Source organism: Phyllostomus discolor, chromosome 3, assembly GCF_004126475.2.
Source record: "Phyllostomus discolor isolate MPI-MPIP mPhyDis1 chromosome 3, mPhyDis1.pri.v3, whole genome shotgun sequence".
Lineage (NCBI taxonomy): Eukaryota > Metazoa > Chordata > Mammalia > Chiroptera > Phyllostomidae > Phyllostomus > Phyllostomus discolor.
This window is the reverse complement of record NC_040905.2, coordinates 104,214,820-104,234,409: the sequence shown is the minus strand read 5'-3', so window position 1 is coordinate 104,234,409 and position 19,590 is coordinate 104,214,820. Positions and strand designations below refer to the sequence as shown.

Here is a 19,590-nt window from a genome sequence, read left to right as displayed (position 1 = left end):
CCTGCCCTTTGCCCTGGAGCTGTTTCCTGTGCAAGACTGGTCCACTCTGACTCACTGTTTTTGTCCCAAGTCAGACACCCCTGCTCCACTCACCCAACCTCCTCCCAGGCCTAGTTCTTCTGCAAGAACCATGCCCCTGTCCTTACAGTCTTGTCTCTCTGGGAGATGAGAGGTTCATGCATATGGTGATTGGCATCAGGTCTGCTGTTTGATTGGCTCTCTGGCTGACTGTAGGCTCCAGGAGGGCAGGCATCATGCCTGGTTTTGTTCTCCATAATGTCCCCAGGGCCCAGCCCTGAGCTTGGCACATAAGAGGCACTGGCAGTTACCCAGGGAAGGAACACCCTGTTCTGCTTGGGGTCCATGGGCCATGGGGGAAAGAAGAGACCTGACCTGGGCAGGGTCTCAAAGGAAGTGTAGATGCCCTGAACCCAATATCCAGCTCTTGTCACCTCCAAAACCAATCAGGTGCAGTCTGGCAGGAAGGTGGGCCATGCTGCTTTCAGAGGTGCTGAGATTGGTGTCAGATGTGTGGGGCCAGTAGAGCTTGTGCTGGACCGTGGTGAGTGTGATATGTTCCAGGATCTTCTCCCTGAAATGAGGAGTCTGCATTGAGATAGTAACAGCCCTGATCAAGGGAGAGCAGGCACTGGGCTGGGTCTTTCCCATGTCTGAACTGCTCATCCCTCTTTAGAAGGTGCGTGGCGTTGCGCTGGCAATTCTCAGTAAATAATGCATTTCTACCTTTCCTAGTCTGCCCCATTTCCATAACCCAGTGAACTGAAAAGTCATTTTTCTGTGGTTAAGTTTTTCATCTTATTCTCGGCATTTGGCTGCAATGATATCACTCCCTCAGCATGGTCATACAGCAATTCAGGCGTTTTGTTCTAGCAATGAGGACACTTATAGTTAATAACACATGAAGCCATTTCATTAAAAGGAAAGTTTTGTTAGGATACATTAACGCAGGCTGCCAACCAAAACACAAATCATTTCATTTCTTGGATATTAAAGAAACAAAATGAATTAGGAAACTAAAGCCATTTTTAAAAGAATCTTTGTTATCTTAATGCCATCAACTATCTTTAAATTTAACTGTCTGTGTAAAGGGCATCAGAGCTTAGAGTTTAGAGCACTGGTTTTTCTCTGAGATGGAGACACTGCAGCGTGTGGCTTGTGTAGCATCACATAAGGCCTGGCTCTGGTTCTCCTCCCTCCCTGGATCATATTGGACACATTGCTCTATTGTTCCAAGTCTCTGTTTTAAGGCATATAAAATTTCAGGGCTTTTATAAAAATTGTGGATGAAATGTCTGACACATGATAGGTGCTACTAAGTGGTGCATCATCTTCTGTAAGTCCAGGCACGTTATCGTAGTTAATGCTAGCTTTCACTCTTGACTACCACAACATGAATAAAAATGTGTTTGTGCCCTGGCCAGGTGGCTCAGTTAACTGAAACTTTGTTCCACACACCAAAAGGCTGTAGGTTTGATTCCTGGTCACGGCACATACCTAGGTTGTGGGTTTGATCATTGGTCAGGGTGTGGATGGGAAACAACCAATTGATGTTCCTCTCACATTGATGTTTTTCTTTCTCTCTCTCTCTCTCCCACTCCCTCCATCTCTCTCCCCTCTCCCTTCCTCTCTCTTTCTCTTCCTCCCTCTCTTTCCTCCCCCTACCCCTTTCCTCTCTCTCTAAAATCAATAAACATCCTTGGGTGAGGATTAAAAATTAATAATAAATAAAAATAAAAATGTGTTTGCTTCCAAGGCGGAGGAGTTTGGTTATTTAAAAAATCATCTGAATTTTGAAGTGGAGAAGGATGCATTTGATCTGTGCTGCAGGAAGCAGGGACAGCTCGATGTTTTGTTTCCAAGCCAGTGGTGCATAAATGAGCATTTATTGCAGCGCTTTTACTGCATTCATATCAGCAGGGTTCTCTGTAGAGTCTGATCCTTGCAGAATTTTTCAGCACCAATCAGGTGTCTCCTATGAGGTCCCCTCTTGTCAGAGAACTTTGGTGCTTGTGTACAGGGGCAGTATAAATAGCAGGCCCTCCCGCCGCCAGCAGAGAGGTGTACCAAGCTTGTTCTGAGTCAGAAGCCCAAGAAACACTTCCCAGGTTTTGTTTTAGTGCTTGAAAATCCACCCGAGAAGGTCATTTACTGAACTCTGCTGTTTCTGTTGACAGTTTTTTGGAAGCAAAGGGGATATTTAACTGCCCAGCCCACAGACTGTATTCTGTTTGTGTTTCCTCGCCTGCCTAGCATTTGACAATTAATTAGGCATGGTAATTACCTGCTTTAATTTCGTGATTACACATCCTATAATTACCCCTAATTTTGTAATAGGGAAGTTCGTGTACACAAAGGCGGATGACGACGAAGGTGAGGGCGTTACAATATTACAGCTGCCACTGCGTGCTCCCTGCCAGGCATGGCACCTCATAGCCGCCCAACCAGATCAGTGCTGTCCCCATTTCACAGACTGAGAAGCTGTGTCTTGAGGTGAAATATGATCCTCAGGGTCCCAGCTGGCAAAGGGAAGAGCTAGAGTTTGAACCCAGGCCTCTCTCCCTGTGCAGCCCTTGCACTGTGCTGTTCTGCCTGTGGCATGCTAGGCCTCAGACGCGCCTGAGCCCCAATGACTGCTGGCTGGAAGCCCGCGCGGGTGCCTGGCAGCCCCTGAAAACAGGTCTGGGACTTGAATCGACTGAAAACAGCTTTTACATTTTCATTCCCCCGCTCCTTGTATCTCTTTCTCATTTTTTCTCCTCTTCCTCCTCCCTCCCTCTCCTGATTATTTGATAGATTGATATACTCTATATATATGTTGATTTATATAGATATGTGTGTTTCAGAGATAAATTTTACCCCAGAGCATGCAACATTTGATGATTAGACGTGTTAACAGATATAAAGAATGTTGTCTCACACGTAATCACTCAGTTTTCCTCCCACCCTTAAGAAGCAGCTACCAGCTCTATCCTCATTTTCCAAATGGAGCATTGAGGCCTAAAGAGGGGAACTCACTTACACAGGATCACTTGGCTAGCAAGAGGTGGGGCCGGGATTTAAACACAGGTCTGCAGAGGCCAGCCCAGCCTCTGGACCTCCTCTCAACACTGACCCTGGCTGCATGTCACGTCCATGTGGGTGCTCACCCTCTACAGTCCACTGTGGATGCCCCAGGACCATAAGTTAGGACGAAAGCTCACACTCCTGAGGATATCGAAGGCATGGCTTTCCCCCTACCCCTCACTTGTGCATTTAAAATTAGGTTTAATATGTCAGGTGCATAACTCTTAAGTTTTTAGTTCAATTTTTACTTTTGTATATACTTGTGTAACTACTGCCCAGAAGGCACTTTATGCTTTTTTGTATTCTGTGTAAGAATCCTTGCCTACCCCCAAGGTCTTTAAAATATATTTTCTCCTAGTAGCTTCGTGATTTTAGCTCTCACATTGAGATCCATGCTCCCCAAAGAAACTAGTACAAAAGCCAGGCTCATGAACGCTCATAGCTCCCTTACCTGTAAGAGTCCCAGCTGGAGATAGTCTAAATTCCCATCCCAGCAGAATGGCTTAACACACTGTGGCGTGTTTGTACAGTGGGATACTATGTGGCATCGAACAATGACAGGTGAGTGCTGTGCCCAACAACATGAAGACATCTCACAAACACGGTATGGAGTGAAAGAAACCAGACATAAAGGAGCACATTCTCTGTGAGTCCATTTAGATTTAGTTCAAAAACAAATGAAAGAAGTCAGGGGTAGAGTGCTCGGCAGAGCAGATGAGGGGCAGGAGGGCTGACAGGAATGCTCTGGCAGATGTTTCCAATCTTGTAAAGAAAATATTTCCCAGAGGCCCTATCTACACAAGAGTACTTCTGGATTCGATTCACTGATGGACTAAGGTCTTGCTCTTTCTCCCTGCTAACTTCTACTTACCCAACTGTTATCACAGACATTACTGGGGTGATTCTTTCCAGTGGAAAAGAAACCTCAAAATTCAAACTTCCTCTTAAACCAGGAAAGGGAGGATTTGCCCTGATTCCTGATTAAAGATATTACCCTGCTATTTTTCTTTTGCTGAGTCAAAGAGATTGGACCTGAAAGTCTTTTTATTGCTTGTTTTAAAAGACAACTTGGTTTTGCCAGAAGAGGTCAACTCTTTTTATTCCTCCAAGGAATTATTATTTTTATGGCTCAAAGAGAAGGAATGGGTGTGTCAAACTTAATTTGGATAGGAGAGCCTTTTAAAGTTGAAAGAAAGAGGGGAAAGAAGGGAGGGAGGAAGGAAGGGAGGGAGGAAGGGAGGGAGAAAGGGAGGAAGGAAGGAATTGTTAAGCTCCAGGAAGGAGCCTAACAATTTGGGGCATAAATTCTTTCAGTTCTGTAGTGAAATAAGTGCACAATTTGGTTTAGTATAATTTAAAAGGAAAACTTAATATGCAGAGAAAGTTTTGCAATTTTGGATGCTAAAAGCAGTGCTGTTGAGGGTGGACTGTTCATGTAATTTTGGGTGGTTTCAATGGCATTAGAATAGAAGGAGCAAGTGCAAATGAGAAGACGCATTGGAGAGTATTCTGAGGATGCGTGATCTGCCCAGGAAAGGGACATTGGACCTCAGAGGAATCATGCAGGACCCTCCCTTGGCAGCTGCTGTCCCCAGCTGCCAGCATTGCTGGCTTGGGGCTTCTGGGGCTTTGGGAGCTTTGGTTACTGCAGCAGCATGCTGTAATAGAAAGTGCTGGACCTTAAGCGCTAGACATCAAGCACACCTGGTTTCAGGCCTTTATCTCCTCTCAGGTAAGTGGCACGCTCTCTCTGAACCCAAGTGATCACCTGTAGAAGGGGCAAGTTCACAGCTTCTGCCTTGCAGATTAACTGAGGATAAAAGGTGAGGCATATGAGTGCCTGGCATACTTCCCACACAATAGATGCTTCATAAATGGCAAGAGTTAGTGTTGAAGGTATTTATATTTTAGTGGAGATCTGAAAAGCATCATTTTACTGCTTTGGCTCTGGCAGCGGGCAACTCCACTCTTGCTGAATTTCTCCTAGAGCTCTCTGACTTTGACTGTCAACAGTAGACATAGGGTTTGATGAGCATCCAGACAACGGCAGGAAAAAAGAACACGTGGGCTTGACCTGAAGCCCCTGGCTAGAGTCCAGGGGCCCTGTGATAGCCCCCCTCCCCTCATTATCAGATGGCCTCCAGATGTAACAGAAGCTGGTGCCACGCCTTTCACCCTTGAGAGGCCTCCGTCTAATGGTGCTGGCAGAGGCAGGAAGGAGGACTGTCACTGAAGTGGATGGAAGCACCCAGAACCGTCTCTGCCCCTGGCGAGCATCAGCGCTCGCTGCCCAGTGTTCCTGGGAGACAGGGCCATTCTCAGACAACTGAGCTTTGAAGAGAGAGGCTCCAAGGACGGTTCTGCTGGCTTTTCCTCTTGAGTATGAAACCCTCCGAAATAATACCCCAGGTTGGGCCTCCTGCCTCCTTCCGTGAACACTTGGGTCTCCTCAATGAAATGAGAGTGGAGTGGAGTTAGAAAGAGACCCAGTGAAGTACTTGGAATTTATAAATCACCTGAGGATTAAGGACTAGAACTTGAGGGCTGTAAAGGGACCCAGAGACCCCCTGGTCCAACCCTGCACGGTACACATGGGGAAACAAGGCCTAGAAGAAGCAGGGGCGCTCCCAGCAGCACACGTGGTGGTCGGGAGGTGCCCCAGCATCCAACTTCAGTGGCAGAGCTGTTTTCATGGAACTTGACAAATAATACATTTGGGGCGCATATTGTGGAGCTTTGGCAAGAGGGGCATTATAATTTGTATTTTTATTAAATAATTTTAATGACCCAAGGCATAATTTGTACTAAGCCCCAGGACTTGTGACTCAATGGCAATCTGTATATTTGTTCCTTACCAAGCAAAAATTCTATGCAGAGGTCGTAAAGCTGAGACAGGGTGACTTCAATGGCAGTGCTTCACAAAGGTTGCAGAAGTTCATGATTTGGGTTATGATGATGGTAACAGCAACAATAATTAAAGCAACAGAGGGACACTGCGGCAGGCCAGGCATTTTTATGAATGCTTTTGGACATCCTTTTTTGTATTCTACCCATTTCTCAGATAAGTAAACTGAGATTCAGAAAGAAGCCATTTGCCTGCCATCCCATAGCTAGTAGGTGGAGGAGGTGTGGGCCTCTAGGCTGCGGCCACAGTGCACGGACCAGTCATGGCTGTCCCAATGTCTCACTACAGCCCCGTCTCTGTCAGCCACACCACTGGAGGGAATTCCTGGTAGAGCTGACCCAAGATCAGAGATTTCCAAAATCCAGATCTTTGTTATTTCCTAGTGACAACCTAATCAATAAGGTGATTTTTTAAAATGTATTTTTATGAAGTATAATTGACATATAACATTGTTAGTTTCAGGTTTACAATACAATGATTATATGTATGATATATATGTTATAAATGTTATATATGATATATATGGCAAAATGATCCCCACAATGCCTAGTTAATATCCCCAATAAGGTTACTTGTAATTAATTATTTATTTATGTATTGAGCGCTCATGTGGCATCTTCTGTGTACCAGGCCCTGGTAAGCCCAAACCATGTGTGAACTCATTTAATCCTCCCAAACCCATCGAGGTGGGGGGGGGGGGTAGTATTGCCACCCTTATTGCTCACAGGAGGGAGTGGAGGCACAGAGCAGTGAAGTGCCTTTCATCAAGCACACAGCTAGTGCAGCAGAGCCAGGGTTTGGATCAGGGGTTTGGATGCAGAGTCTGTGCTCTTAACCACCCCCATGTGTTGTGCCTCCTATTGACCTCACTCTTATGTTTCTGAAAGGGTCTTCCCCTCCTTCCTGCTCTGGTCATCACGCCCATGAAGTTCCCTCTTCTCCGGTAGTTTATGCATATCCTCAGTCAAGGTGGCTTCCCCTAAGTCATTGGTCCATTGGGGTCAGACCTGGGCACACCTCCTCACAGTGGACAATAGGGGATGAGGAGGAGGCATTTGTCACACTAGTCCATGACTTGTAAAAGGAAGGGTTGAACTAATGGTTTTTAAGCTCCTTTCTAACCCAGATCCTTAAGTTCTGAGTTCTTGAATGCCTGCTGTCACCCACAGCAGGAGATACAGTAAGCAGAAAACTGGGAGGCCAAGGGATGCTCTTTCTAGGGCAGGGTGTTTGGTCTGATCTGAACATTTTATAGAATGAAAGAAAGCCAGGCAAATTGGCACCACCCTGGTTGTAAAGAAGCTTTTAAGAATTTAAGAAATTAAAGAATTTTACAGAAAATACAAGAAAATGAGCACTCTGCTGATTTACCAAAGCAAGGGGCAGGGCCTGAACGAAGGTGGTTGTGATGATGCAGGAGCCTTCCAAGCCCATGGAGGCTGCCTACGTCCCTTTTCCAGAGCCCATTTGGCATCCTTCTTGGGCAGTCAGTAAAGGAATTTGAACAAGGGGGACGAACATGATTGAATGGGGCAATACAGCTGGCTAGAAGGAGAGCAAGAGGCCTGTTGTGGTAGTCCCAGCAGAGATGTACATAGCTCTGGGGGTGGGTTTTGGGGGTGGGGTGACAGGCCCTATTATTTAGTACTTGGATGTGAAGGAGAGGGTCAAGAACAAGAGTAGTCAAACTTGATGCCTAGATTTTTGGCTCAGGCAACTCAGTGGTCTGTTCACGCTGAGAGTGAGGTCCCAGGAGAAGGAGGAGCGGGTTTGCGGTTCAGGTACTGGGTTCAGATGTTGACATAATGCGTTTTATCAGGTCTGTGTCTGGCAATTGTGTTAGAGGTCCAGACTAGCGCTATAGATGTGAGGGTCATTGATGTAAAATGAAATGTGCAGACCCGAGAGTGGATGCTTGTGTAGGGGGAGGAGGGCCCCGGGTAAGACCTCCACCTTTAAGGGTGGGCAGAAGAGGATGTGCCCTCATGGAAGGCCAAGAGGGGCTGTCGAAGTGGGAGGGGACTCAGTGCTTTCACAGAGTGTGTTACAGAAAATGTAGAATCAGAATGCATCACACACAGTAGAGGTGATTATTTTTATCATTATTTTCAAGGTTTTTAAGGTATGTATTCACATTCACTGGTTGCAGGTTGCAACAGCCATTTATCACTGGAGAATTTATTCTCTAGGCTGTTCTTAACTGATTTAATTTCTAAAAATGCATTTGTTCTCTCTCCCACTTCTCTGGTTTCCTTGCAGGGTAGTCGTTGTGTGTCCCTGGAAGGTGTCAGGGTCTGTGAAGAGCTGATGAAGCAGCTCTCACATTTTGTACCCCCAGAGTGTTCTCTTGGCAGTTACAACTTGATTAAAATAAAGATGTTTTCTGTCCTAGTCATGCTCATCGTATCTAGACATGACCTTCCATCCAGCTGGGCTGGTGTCTGATCCCTCTCTCCTTCCCCAGACTGAGTTCCATCCACCTCCTCTGTATGGAGGTCTGCATGGTCCCAGACACAGCTGCACTGCTTCTGAACCTGAATGCTGTCCATACCTTGGGAGGAGGTGCTGTTAGTCAGCTCCATTTCACAAACGGTATAGCCAGAGGAGAGGAGGAATAGCCTGGCTGTCTGACACACCTAAGTCTGTGCTGTCTTAGTCCATTTGGTTGATATAACAAACTGCTATAGACAGGGTGGCTTAAACAACACACATTTATTTCTCATACTTCTAGAGAATGGGAAGTTCAAGACAAGGTGCTACAGATGTGGTGTCTGGTAAACACCTGCTTCCTGGTTCGCAGGCAGCTGTCCTCTCACATGGTAGAAGTGGCGAGGTTGCTCTCTGGGTCTCTTTTATACGGGCACTAATACTGTTCATGAGACCTCCACCCTCTTGACCTAACCACCCTCCAGATACTACCTCCTAATACCTTCACTTTGGGGATTAGGATTTCAACATATGAATTGGCAGGGGCAGGGGGCTGTGCACAACCCTCCAACCACAACAGCCACTCCTTAGAATCACCAGGGAAGCTTTGGAACACTGCGGATTCCTGGATCTCAGATGGTTAATATAGCCCTTCCAGGAGCTGGTACTATTTGGAAAACACTGCCCTTCTCCACACTGGGTCTTGGATATATTGATGAAAAAAATAACAATAATAAAGATTTTCCAAATATATAGATCAGGGGTCAGAAAAGTTATATATATATATATATATATAAAGTAAATGTTTTAGGTATTTAGGCTATATGGTCTCTGTTGTTATGACTCAGCGTTGCAACTGTATTGCAAAAGTAGCTATAAACAATAGGTTAAAAAAAGGTAATAGGTAGCTTGGCCCACAGGTTACAATTTGCCTCTCCCGAGCTAAATAATTAGTCTTGTGCATGGTGACCAGACAAGTGATTGAAGTTGCCTTCACTCTGTGAGGGGAGATGGGTGTGTGGACTTGTATAAGAATTTACTAGCAGATATAGCCATTCAGGATATATCAGATTAAAATTGTTTTTGGCCACTAGTACAAAGTCCCTTAAAACATTAGTTTGAACAAATTAAAGATAAATATTTCCCTTTAATTGAGATAAATATTTCTGTAGTAATTGGTATGGTGACTTCAAAATGCCATCAGAGATCCAAGGTCCTTCTGTCTTTTTGCTTCCATTCTCATGACAACCTCATGATCAGAAAATGACCTCTGGAGTGTCAGTCATCACATATTTTTGAGAAAGAAAGAAAAGGACAGGGGGAAGAGTGGGGGGAGGTGGAAAGGCACTTATTGGCTGAGTCAGAATTCCCCTGAGAACTTATTTAGAAGCCCCAAACAATAATTTTTGTTTACATCTCATTAGTCACTCTTCTCTGTGGAGACAGAAAAATCTAGTTTAATTCTTTTTTCTGAATACATTGCTACACCAGAAATATTGGGGGAAAATGGATACTGGGTGGGTAAGTATCACTTGCTATCGATCAAGAACATTCAAAGAATGCCCACATCGGCCATAATGAAGTGCATTCCCTTAACCTCTGCTAGGTGTATTTGCTCACTGATTAATGACGTCTCAGTGTATGGAGATGTGAGCCTGAAGACCCAGTTCTTCATAACTACCAGACCATTCCAGATGCTTTGGGGATCTAATTCGTACTTCCCTGTTACAAATCAAATACTTGCATAACTGTGATCACAATCCAATCAGCCTTTATAGCACTGCTCGGACACCCAGTGCCAAGAAAGCTTTTGAAACATACCTTTTCCTCTTCGGGCAGCCTGGGCTGCCAGAAAGTCCTTGTCTGCTGAAATTTGTTTTCCTCTATTTTCTACCTGCTGGAAGTCTGCTTCCTGGAATCACTGGCATGTGTTATCTTGGTCTTTCTTCTTTTCATTCCAGGAATTTGGAAATCTCTACTCCCCCCATCCTGAGGCTCAGGCTGTCATCCTCCAATGTCTTTTATCTTTCATCTGATAATTTGGCTGTAATCCATCTCATAGAACCCAGTGCTTCTCAAACTTGAAAGTGTGTAGCAACCACTTGGGATTCTTATTAAAATGCAGAATCTGAGTCAGTGCATCTGGGGTGGAGCCTGAGATGCTGCATTAACATCTTCTCATGTGGTGCTGATGCTCCTGGTCCACAGGCCACACTCTGACTGGCAAGTGATCGTGGGCCTTGCAGAACATATTTTACTTATCTTTTAGCAGGTGGCAACCAAAACCTAACTAAGTTGGTTTGGTTAATTTAGAATAGAACAAGACTTCAACCCTTTATTCTAGAACTTACCATTTGCCTTTAAATGAGGCCTGAGGATTACATAGAGTTTTTTAATGACTCTCCCACATCATTTACTTAGCTTGAACTTACTGAGATCTATAAATCTTTGTCCCACAGGCTACTGCTGGGCTGTACTTCCCATCCTATACTTACGGTGTTGGTTTTTTTTGGATTTTATGACAGGCCCTGACATTGAACTTTCTGAATTTCATTACATTGGATTAGACTCATCTCTCGGGCCAGTTGAGGTCACTTGATATCTGTCACCCAGTGTATTTACTGTCTCTCTTAGCTTGGAGACTTCTAATAAACTCAGTAGCCTCTGTTTCTCCATCTAATTCCACTAGAAACTTTGACTTATTAACTGTAATTGTTTGGTCTAAGTCTCCCTTTCTTTGTCTTGTTCAAATACTGTGAGAGACCCTGATGGTCGCCTAACCAAAATTCAAATACATGATGTCTGCATCAGGGATGCTGGGTGGTTTTCATGTAGAGGCAGAACTTATCATCACTTTGAAATATATAGTTGTATGGTTAAAGAGGTTTTAAGATGTGTGCTGACATTTACAGATTACAAATTACACTGCCATTTATCATTGGGACTTCACTCTTTATGCTGTCCTTAACTTGTGCAGTTTTTACGATGTATTGATCTTGCTCCCACTTGTCTGTTTCCCTTGCAGTGTGGTCGCTCTGTGTGCCCAGAAGGTGCCAGGGCCTGTGAAAAACTACAGAAGGAGCTCTCACATTTCGTACCCCCAGAGTATTCTCTTGGCAGTTACAACTTGATTAAAATAAAGATGTTTTATGCCCCATTGTGCTTATACCAACTGGACATGACCTTCCATCCAGCTGGGCTGGTGTCTGACCCCTCCCTCCTCCCCCAGACTGAGTTCCATCTCCTCTGTGTGGAGGTCCGCATGGTCCCAGGCACAGCTGCACTGCTTCTGTACCTGAATGCTCTCCACACACCTTGGGAAGAGGTGCTGTTGGCTCCATTTTACATATGAGGAAGTGCATAGCCAGAGAGGACAAATAGAGTCTCACCAGCAGCTCGTCTCTGCTGCAATATGTCTGTGACAAAAATATGACTGATGTGTTGCTGAGATTAATGGGGGGAACGATATATAGCATGTTGATCCTGTAGCCTGCCTGATTCGTCATTCGCATGCCCACTTGTTCACTCCATAGTACTGAGTTCCTGCTCTGTGCCAGGCACTGGACTTCTGGTGGCAGGGGACACAGTGTGGCCATGTCCTCAAAGAACTGTTTTCAGGAGTGGATCATTGCCGAATGCCCATCCTCTTATAATGAAGTTTTAAGAGAAGTCTCCATTTTCTTTCTCTTTCCTTTTTTTTTTTTTTGACAGGTCTACATTCGGATAAAAGACGATGAATGGAATGTCTATCGACGGTACACAGAGTTCAGGAGTTTGCACCACAAGTTACAGAACAAATACCCTCAAGTGAGAGCCTACAACTTCCCACCCAAGAAGGCCATTGGAAACAAGGTACCATCACCCTGGGGAGCGGGTGGCTCAGCTCCGGTGCCTACATTGAGGCAGACTGTTTCTTTTTCTTTCTTAAATTCATGATTTAAACACACAAGTGATGCAGGCATTCCAGGGGTCTGGGGACCTGAAGGTGTGAGACCCACTGTGGGTTCTTGGCTTCACACAGGGAAAAATTCTAATAGGAATCAGCATAGAGTTTAGAGTGAAAAGGACTTTATTAGTCAAGCAATGGGACAGAGAATGGGCTACTCCACAGGCAGAGCAGTCCCCTGTTAGTGGGATTTGCTTTTATTGAGGCTCATTTAATCAGAGGGTAGGGCATGCAGTAAGGGGGAGGAATATTTAGAACTTTGGGGGGGAAAGGGTGGAGATTTCTTGGAAGAGGCCCATCGGCCATTTTGTGTCCTTACATGGGCTTTCCACTTCCGATCACGGCGCAGGGCGTGTTGTTCAGCAAGCGTGTTGCAATGAGTGTATAATAAGGGTAGGGGTCACCACAAGGTGAAATTAGTCTCTGCGTTGGATCGAGCTGGTCTTCTGCTGGTTCTAAGCTATAAATCCTATCTCCCTGATAGCCCCTGTAGCCCTTACTGATTACAGCTGTTTTGCTACATATCCTATCTCACATGCTCCTATAAACATACAAGTCAAAAGCTGGTAAATATAAGAAAAAAAAAGACATAGTCACCCATAATTCCACTACCTAAAGACAATCACATTATGTTTTGTTTGTATATATCCTTTTATATCCCTAGGGAAAGGGATGGCAAACTTGTTCTCTAAAAGGCCAGAGAGTAAATATTTCTGGCTTTGTCACCATCATGTTTCAGCTGAAAATCCTCAGCTCTGTCCTTGGAGTGTGAAAGCAGCCACAGACAGTGTGGACACGAATAGGCGTGGCTGTGTGCCAATAGCATTTATTTGTAAGAATTGATGGCAGCTGGATTTGGCCTATGGGTCAGTTTGCTGACCCCTATTTTGGACCAAAAAAATCTTTCCTAGTTTCCATCTATACTTCTTATGCTATGCATTTGCACTTATGAATGTGGAGTTATTTCCCAAGCAGAGCTTTCTCAAAAGAGTTTTGTTTTTTGTAGGGCTACTGCCTTCACGAGACTTAATAATTTATAATGATATAGTTTGTTTCTGTGTATGCATCCATGTACCCTGGAGAAGGGAGGCACTAATTTTCCACAAGTTTTCTGGTTGATTAGTTTGCATTCATGCCGCACGTGTTTACTGAGCACCTAGTATACGTCACGGTGCAGGATGCAAGAGTCCAGCACTTCAGAAGACAGGGCTTAGCATAGGGCCCTACTGAATGTCTGTTCCAGCCAGTTGGCATCATTTTGTCATTTCTCATGTTTGCTTAGAGCAGCAGTTCTCTGTCTTGGCTGCACTTTGGATCACCTGGGGAGTTTTAAAAAACTACTGGGACTTGCTCATCTGCCAGCTCCATTCTGATCCATTCTGATTTAATTTGTCTGGGGGAAAGCCTGTTTCCTGAGGGGTTAAAAAGTTCTCTAGATAGTTCCAATATGCAGCCAAGCTGGTGATCCCCTGTGCCTTGGAGTCAAGTAGACGATGGATATACTTCAACAATTGCAATGTATTAACTAGCTTGTTAGGGACAGCTCAGCCAGGTGAAGTAAGGTCATGACCGTTCTCAGGATATGCAAGAAATTGGGCCTTGTGTAAGAAGGATCCCTCTACTGTAGTTCTTAAAGTGTGGCTCCTGATTAGTAGAAACAGCATCACCTGGGAGCTTATTAGAACTAAAGATTATCTGGCTCCCCCAACCCCAAGCCTATGGAAATACGAGGCTGGGACCCAGAAATCTTGGTCAAACAAGCCCTCTGGGTGGTGCTGATGCACCAGGATGCATGAGAACCACAGTGCCATGTTGAATTGACAAAGCCCAGGGTGGATTCCACAAGCGACAGATTTCCTAGTTTCTCTTTTGAAGAAGTAGCTTGCTAGAATTTCCTTCCATCTTTTTTTGTAATTAAAAAACTTTTTCACTTACAGTTGACACTCAATATTATATTTCTTTCAGGTGTACAGCATAGTGGTTAGACATTTACCTTATAATTTACAAAGTGATCACCCTGCTACTCCAATACTCATCTGGCACCATACATAGTTATTACAATATCATTGACTATATCCCCTATGCTGTACTTTACATCCCCCTGCCTATTTTGTAACTGCCAGTTTGTACTTTTTAATTCCTTCCCCTTTCTCACCCATCTTCTACCCCCTTCTCATGGCAACCATCAGTTTGTTCTCTCTGTATCTATGAGTTTGTTTCTGTTTTGTGTGTTCATTTATTTTGTTTTTTTAGATTCCATATATAAGTAAAATCATATGTCTTTCTCTGTCTGACTTATTTCACTTAGTATAATACCTTCTGGGTCCACCCATGTTATCACAGATGGCAAGATTTCATTCTATGTTACATATGAATAATATCTCATTGTATATATGTACCACATTTTCTTTATCCATTGGTTTAGCGGTAGACACCTAGATTGCTTCCACATCTTCATTATTGTAAGTAACAATACTCCAGTGAACATTGGAGTGCATATATCTTTTTGAATTAGTGTTTTGGGTTTCTTCAGATAAATACATGGAAGTGGGATTGCTGAGTCATATGGTAGTTCTATTTTTAATTTTTTGAGCACTCTCTATACCGTTCTCTGTGGTGGCTGTACCAATTCACAGTCCTACCAACAATGCACAAGCATTCCCTTTTCCTATATCCTCACCTATGCATGTTCATTGATTTATTAATGATAGTCAATCTAACAGGTGTGAAGTAATAGTTCATTGTGGTTTTAATTTGCATTTTCTCTGGGTTTCCTTCCATCTTAAACTTAGAAAACCAGAGCAAGAGTTTCCGTAACCCACTCCCAACACCTGGAAGTTCCACAGGGAAAGCTGTTACTGATGCTATGTTTACATAATCATAGATTTTGATGTTTAAACCAGATTAGAAATCTGATCAATGTCAGGGCCTGTTTGATCTTAATTTAAACAGTTATAAAGCAGTTATCTCAGGCCCAGAATTAATCTGTCACTCCATTTTTTTCTGTTGGAAAAAAGTGGAGTTAAGCTCATAAAAATGGAAGACTTAGAAATTCTATGCTTGTTCATAACAAGGAATACAATAATTCTTATGAAAAGAGTGGGAGAAATTATATACCAATTTAATCTAATGACTCGTAGGCTCATACAAATCTTGGGACCCATCCAGAATGTCTTAAAATGTCATAAAACAAAAGTCTGCCTAACCATTCTGTTGTGATTATAAGATATTTCCGCTTGCAGAACACATTACACTGAAGCAGCCCTTCCATGGCACTGCCTTCAGGGAGCTCGGCCTGCCTGTGCTTCGCCAAGGGAAATTAGTCTAAGGCCGAATTGGGTCATTCACAGGGTGAAATGCCTTGCATTGCGCATCCACTTCCTGTGGCTGCTGTAACACGGCACCGAACATTTAGTGGTCCAAAACAATGCAAATTTATTTTCTAAGCTCTGGAGGTCAGAAGTCCAAAATTGGTCCTGCAGGGCTAAAGTCAAGGTGTCAGCAGGGCTGCATTCCTTCTGGAGGCTCCAGGGAAGGATCTGTTCTTGCCTTTTTTAAGCTTCTTGAGGCCACCCACATTCCTCCACTGTGGCCCTCCTGAGTCTTCAGAGCTGCAGCCGCATCACTCTGACCTCTGTTGCTGTCAGCATAGTCACACCTCCGTCCTCAACTCTGTCCCACTTCCTCTCAACGGGACCCTGTGATCACAGTGGGTCCCCCCAGGTCACCCGTGATAAACTCCCATCTCAAGATTCTTACCCTAATCACACCTGCAAAGCCCCTTTGGCCATGCAAGTTAAAAGACCCACAGGTTCTGGGATTAGTATGTGGACATCTTTTGGGGCACACATTGCTGAATGCTTTCTCTGAGAGTGAGTTTCCCCTCTGAGGTGGGGTCATCCTCAGCTCTGCTTTAGATTCTCAAGAACATTATCAATTTTGGGAAAAACTTGGAACAGCTGCAATTTCTTCTTAAGAAATCTGTGACAGTAGGGCAGCATCCCCCGCCCCTCACTTCTCCTCCCTTCTCCTCCCTTCAGTGCAGCTCTATTCGCAAATAAGTGAGCTTGGGAATGCAAGGTACCATCTTGGTGGGCCCGGCCCAGTGATGACTGGCTTATACCAATGCCCCAGCTGGTTCTTAGCCAGATCTTTGGTCCTGCTCCCTGTGGTCAGGGGTGGATCTGACAGTTTCCTCTGTGGCTCAGGAATCTGACAGCTCATGAGGAGTCATGAGGAGTCATGTGCCTCTTACAATAGCCTGTGCAGCCATTTAGCCTTTAATTGGCTGGTCATGCCACAATTGTACTTTGATTCTCCCTTTCCCCAGCATTCAGCGAAGACATACCTGCTTGGCTGCTACCCAGCACAGCTTTGAGGGTCCATCTGATTTTCAGGTACAGATTCAGTCAGAACATAGGACTTCAGTGCTCAACAGAGGCTACCAGTGAACTCTGCTAAGAGATCAAGCTTGTGCTGGCCCTAGCAGGACCTAATGGCTCAGGATACATGCTTTGATACCCTGAGAACCAGTTCTCTAGAGAGCTTGATTCTAAATTGAACCAGAAAAGTCTACTAGATCAGAATCTTTTCTTTGATTCAGTCACTTCAAGAATGATGCACTTGGCACTTGGACCATTGGGTTATATACCTTGCTGCTCTAGGCCTTGGATTTGTTAAATGAATTGCTACAGAATCCACAGACCTGGATGGTACTCAAGGACATATTAAACAGAGGTTAGCCTTTTTAAATTCATCAGATGAGTATCTTTCTAGCCTGAATTTCTAGATATACCCCAATGATGCCAGTTACAGAAGCAAAGTGTGATCTCAACCCGTTTGAATTTTTAATTGATAAAATTAGTGCAATGTATAGTTTGTGTATAGGATTTGTCTATACCAAAGCATTTCTTTTGCCCTGGTAGGCCATGCATGTGTTTAATTGTCAATGCACTGATGCCCAGAGTACTCACTAGAGATAGTCATGCCTTTGTGTACCACATCAAGCCCTAATCTTGTTAAAATACTTACCTGAATAGCAGCCCACTAATTGATGAAGTTTATTCCTTTGTAACTGAGTCAAGCCACGATAGTTGTATATTGAAATTACTCATTAATGTTTAAATATCACTGACAGGCTTGTATCAGTCAGGATAGGCTTGGTTAGTCTGAGTTAACACACAACTCCATGACCTTGGCAGACCAAACTAACTAAGGTGTGTTTTTGGCTCACACTTCATGTCTACCAGGGGGGTGGCTGGGAGCTCCGCTCATCATAGTGTCGGGGCCCAGGGTGCTGGAGGCTGCTGTCTATGTGTGGGGCAGCAGGAGCAAGGGACAGAGGCAGATCAGATGCTGATTCTTTAAGCCTCTGTCTGGAAGTGACACATGTGAATTCTACTCACATTTCATTGGCCAAAGCAAGTTACAGGGCCATGCCTAATGTCAAGGGGGCAAAGGAGTCCACTCCCACCCTGTGTGGAGGAGAACCATAATCTCTATGGGCAGCTTTCCTGACCCCCACAGGAGGGTACTTCTCTTGAGCAGCATTATTGAGCAGGATTGAGATAATAAGATTGCAGAACTTCACTAATCCAAGTCCTGTGGTCTCTACTTCTAAGTCACAGGTGGCAAACACAGGGCCCATGGACTGAATCTGGCCTCCCACCTTGTTTTTTCCAGCCTGGCATCTTGTTTCTACCTGGCAGCAGTGCCAAGCTCTCGCTTAACTGTTAAGGAATAGTTAATTTATACAGTCCTAAAATTACATTCAGCCCTTTGAAGGCAGCCTCAGAGCTGATGTGGCCCCCGGTGAAAATGAGTTTGACACCCCTGTTCTAAGTAATCCCAGTTTAGCTGCTTCCCTCCTTCCCTGTTTAGATGGTCCTAACTCAAGCCACTGTCATCTCTGGCATGAGCACCTACAAAGGCTGCCCTTTTCCACTCTTGTCTGACTAACATTCTATTTCCCACACTGTAGCCACAGTGAGGTGTGCATATGTAAACAGATTGTGTCACTCTTGGTTAAAGCCCTCCAGCGGCACCCATGGCAGGTGAATTTAGGACTCTTTGCTATGGCCTGCAAGGTGTCCCTGACTGTCCCCTACAGCCTCCCCTGCCTTACTTATGCCCCACTCCTCTTCCTCTACACCCAGCTACACTGACCTCCTAACACTTCCACACTGTTATCACATCGTGACCTTTGTGCCTGCTGTTCCTCTGCCAGGAGTAGCTTTTTCCCAGTCTCTGCAGGGACAGCTTCTTTGACTCATCAGGTATATGCCTTTCTTGACCACCCTCGTTGCGCCTCAGTCACTCTGTAGCCCGTTACTCTGCGTAAATTTTCCCCTAGTACATGCCAGGGCTTGAAATGATTTATTTGTGTACTTGAGTATTATCTGTCTCTCTGCACTGGAAGTTCACAAAACAGAGCCTGGGTCTGTTTCTTCTCACTGCTTTCTCCCCAGCTCCTAGAATAGTACTCGAGATATTTACAGCCTGAATTAATGAATAAATGAACAGAAATCATTGGAAAAATTTTCCCTTTTATTTTCTTCTTCCCTTCACTGGGCTCTTGGCACAAACTCAAAAAAATCTAAATTCTGAAAGTGAGTAGAAGTACTTTCAGGTGACTTGGGAGGTTGTTCTCATTCCACTTTTGAGTGAATACTTTTTGCAGCCTTGCAAAGAGGCTGCAAGACTTTGGAGACAGGAGAGATGGCTCTCTAATGATCTGGGGGAGTTGCCTAGATAGCTCCCTGTCCAAATGGACTTTGCCAGCATGAAGGTTAGGTAATAATAGACTCATTTTTGATGATGCTACTAAAGTCTACATTATTGCTCAGGGAGCAAATGAGGATTGAGAGACTGTCATTCTTTCTTAGGATAATGGCATTGGTCTCTGAAAGTTCATTTGGCATTAAGGCAAGGCAAATCACTTCCCCTCCGAGCCGTAGATAATTCAACTTGTTGGAGAAATTATGCATTAAAATCCTCATTAAAAACACATACACCAGTGTGTGGTGAGAAACCAACTGGCACTCACTGAGCCATAGAGAGTGCTTTTGCAGCTCCCTGGGAGCCACAGCTTTAAATGAAGCCCTGGGGATGGCCGGACCCCAGCAGTGGAGGGTGGATGGATATAATGGTGGGAATGAGTGGGTATCTAGAAGAATGTTAAAGCTGATTAATTATTCTATTTGGAAAACATGTCCAGAGTGTATGGGTA

General features: G+C 44.5%; 1 protein-coding gene across 4 annotated transcripts in view; it reads left to right on the top strand.

Annotated features, from left to right (window-relative positions):
- Positions 1 to 19,590, top strand: part of SNX29 (sorting nexin 29) — a 574,556-nt gene that overhangs the window by 454,992 nt on the left and 99,974 nt on the right. For all 4 annotated transcript variants that reach the window (XR_004902062.1, XM_028512599.2, XM_036020920.1 and 1 more), the window contains one exon: positions 12,128 to 12,268. Coding sequence is in view for 3 of the 4 variants with exons in the window: in XM_028512599.2 (XP_028368400.1) it covers positions 12,128 to 12,268 (141 nt within the window). In the remaining variant the exon portion in view is untranslated. The remainder of the gene's footprint in view (positions 1 to 12,127; positions 12,269 to 19,590) is intronic.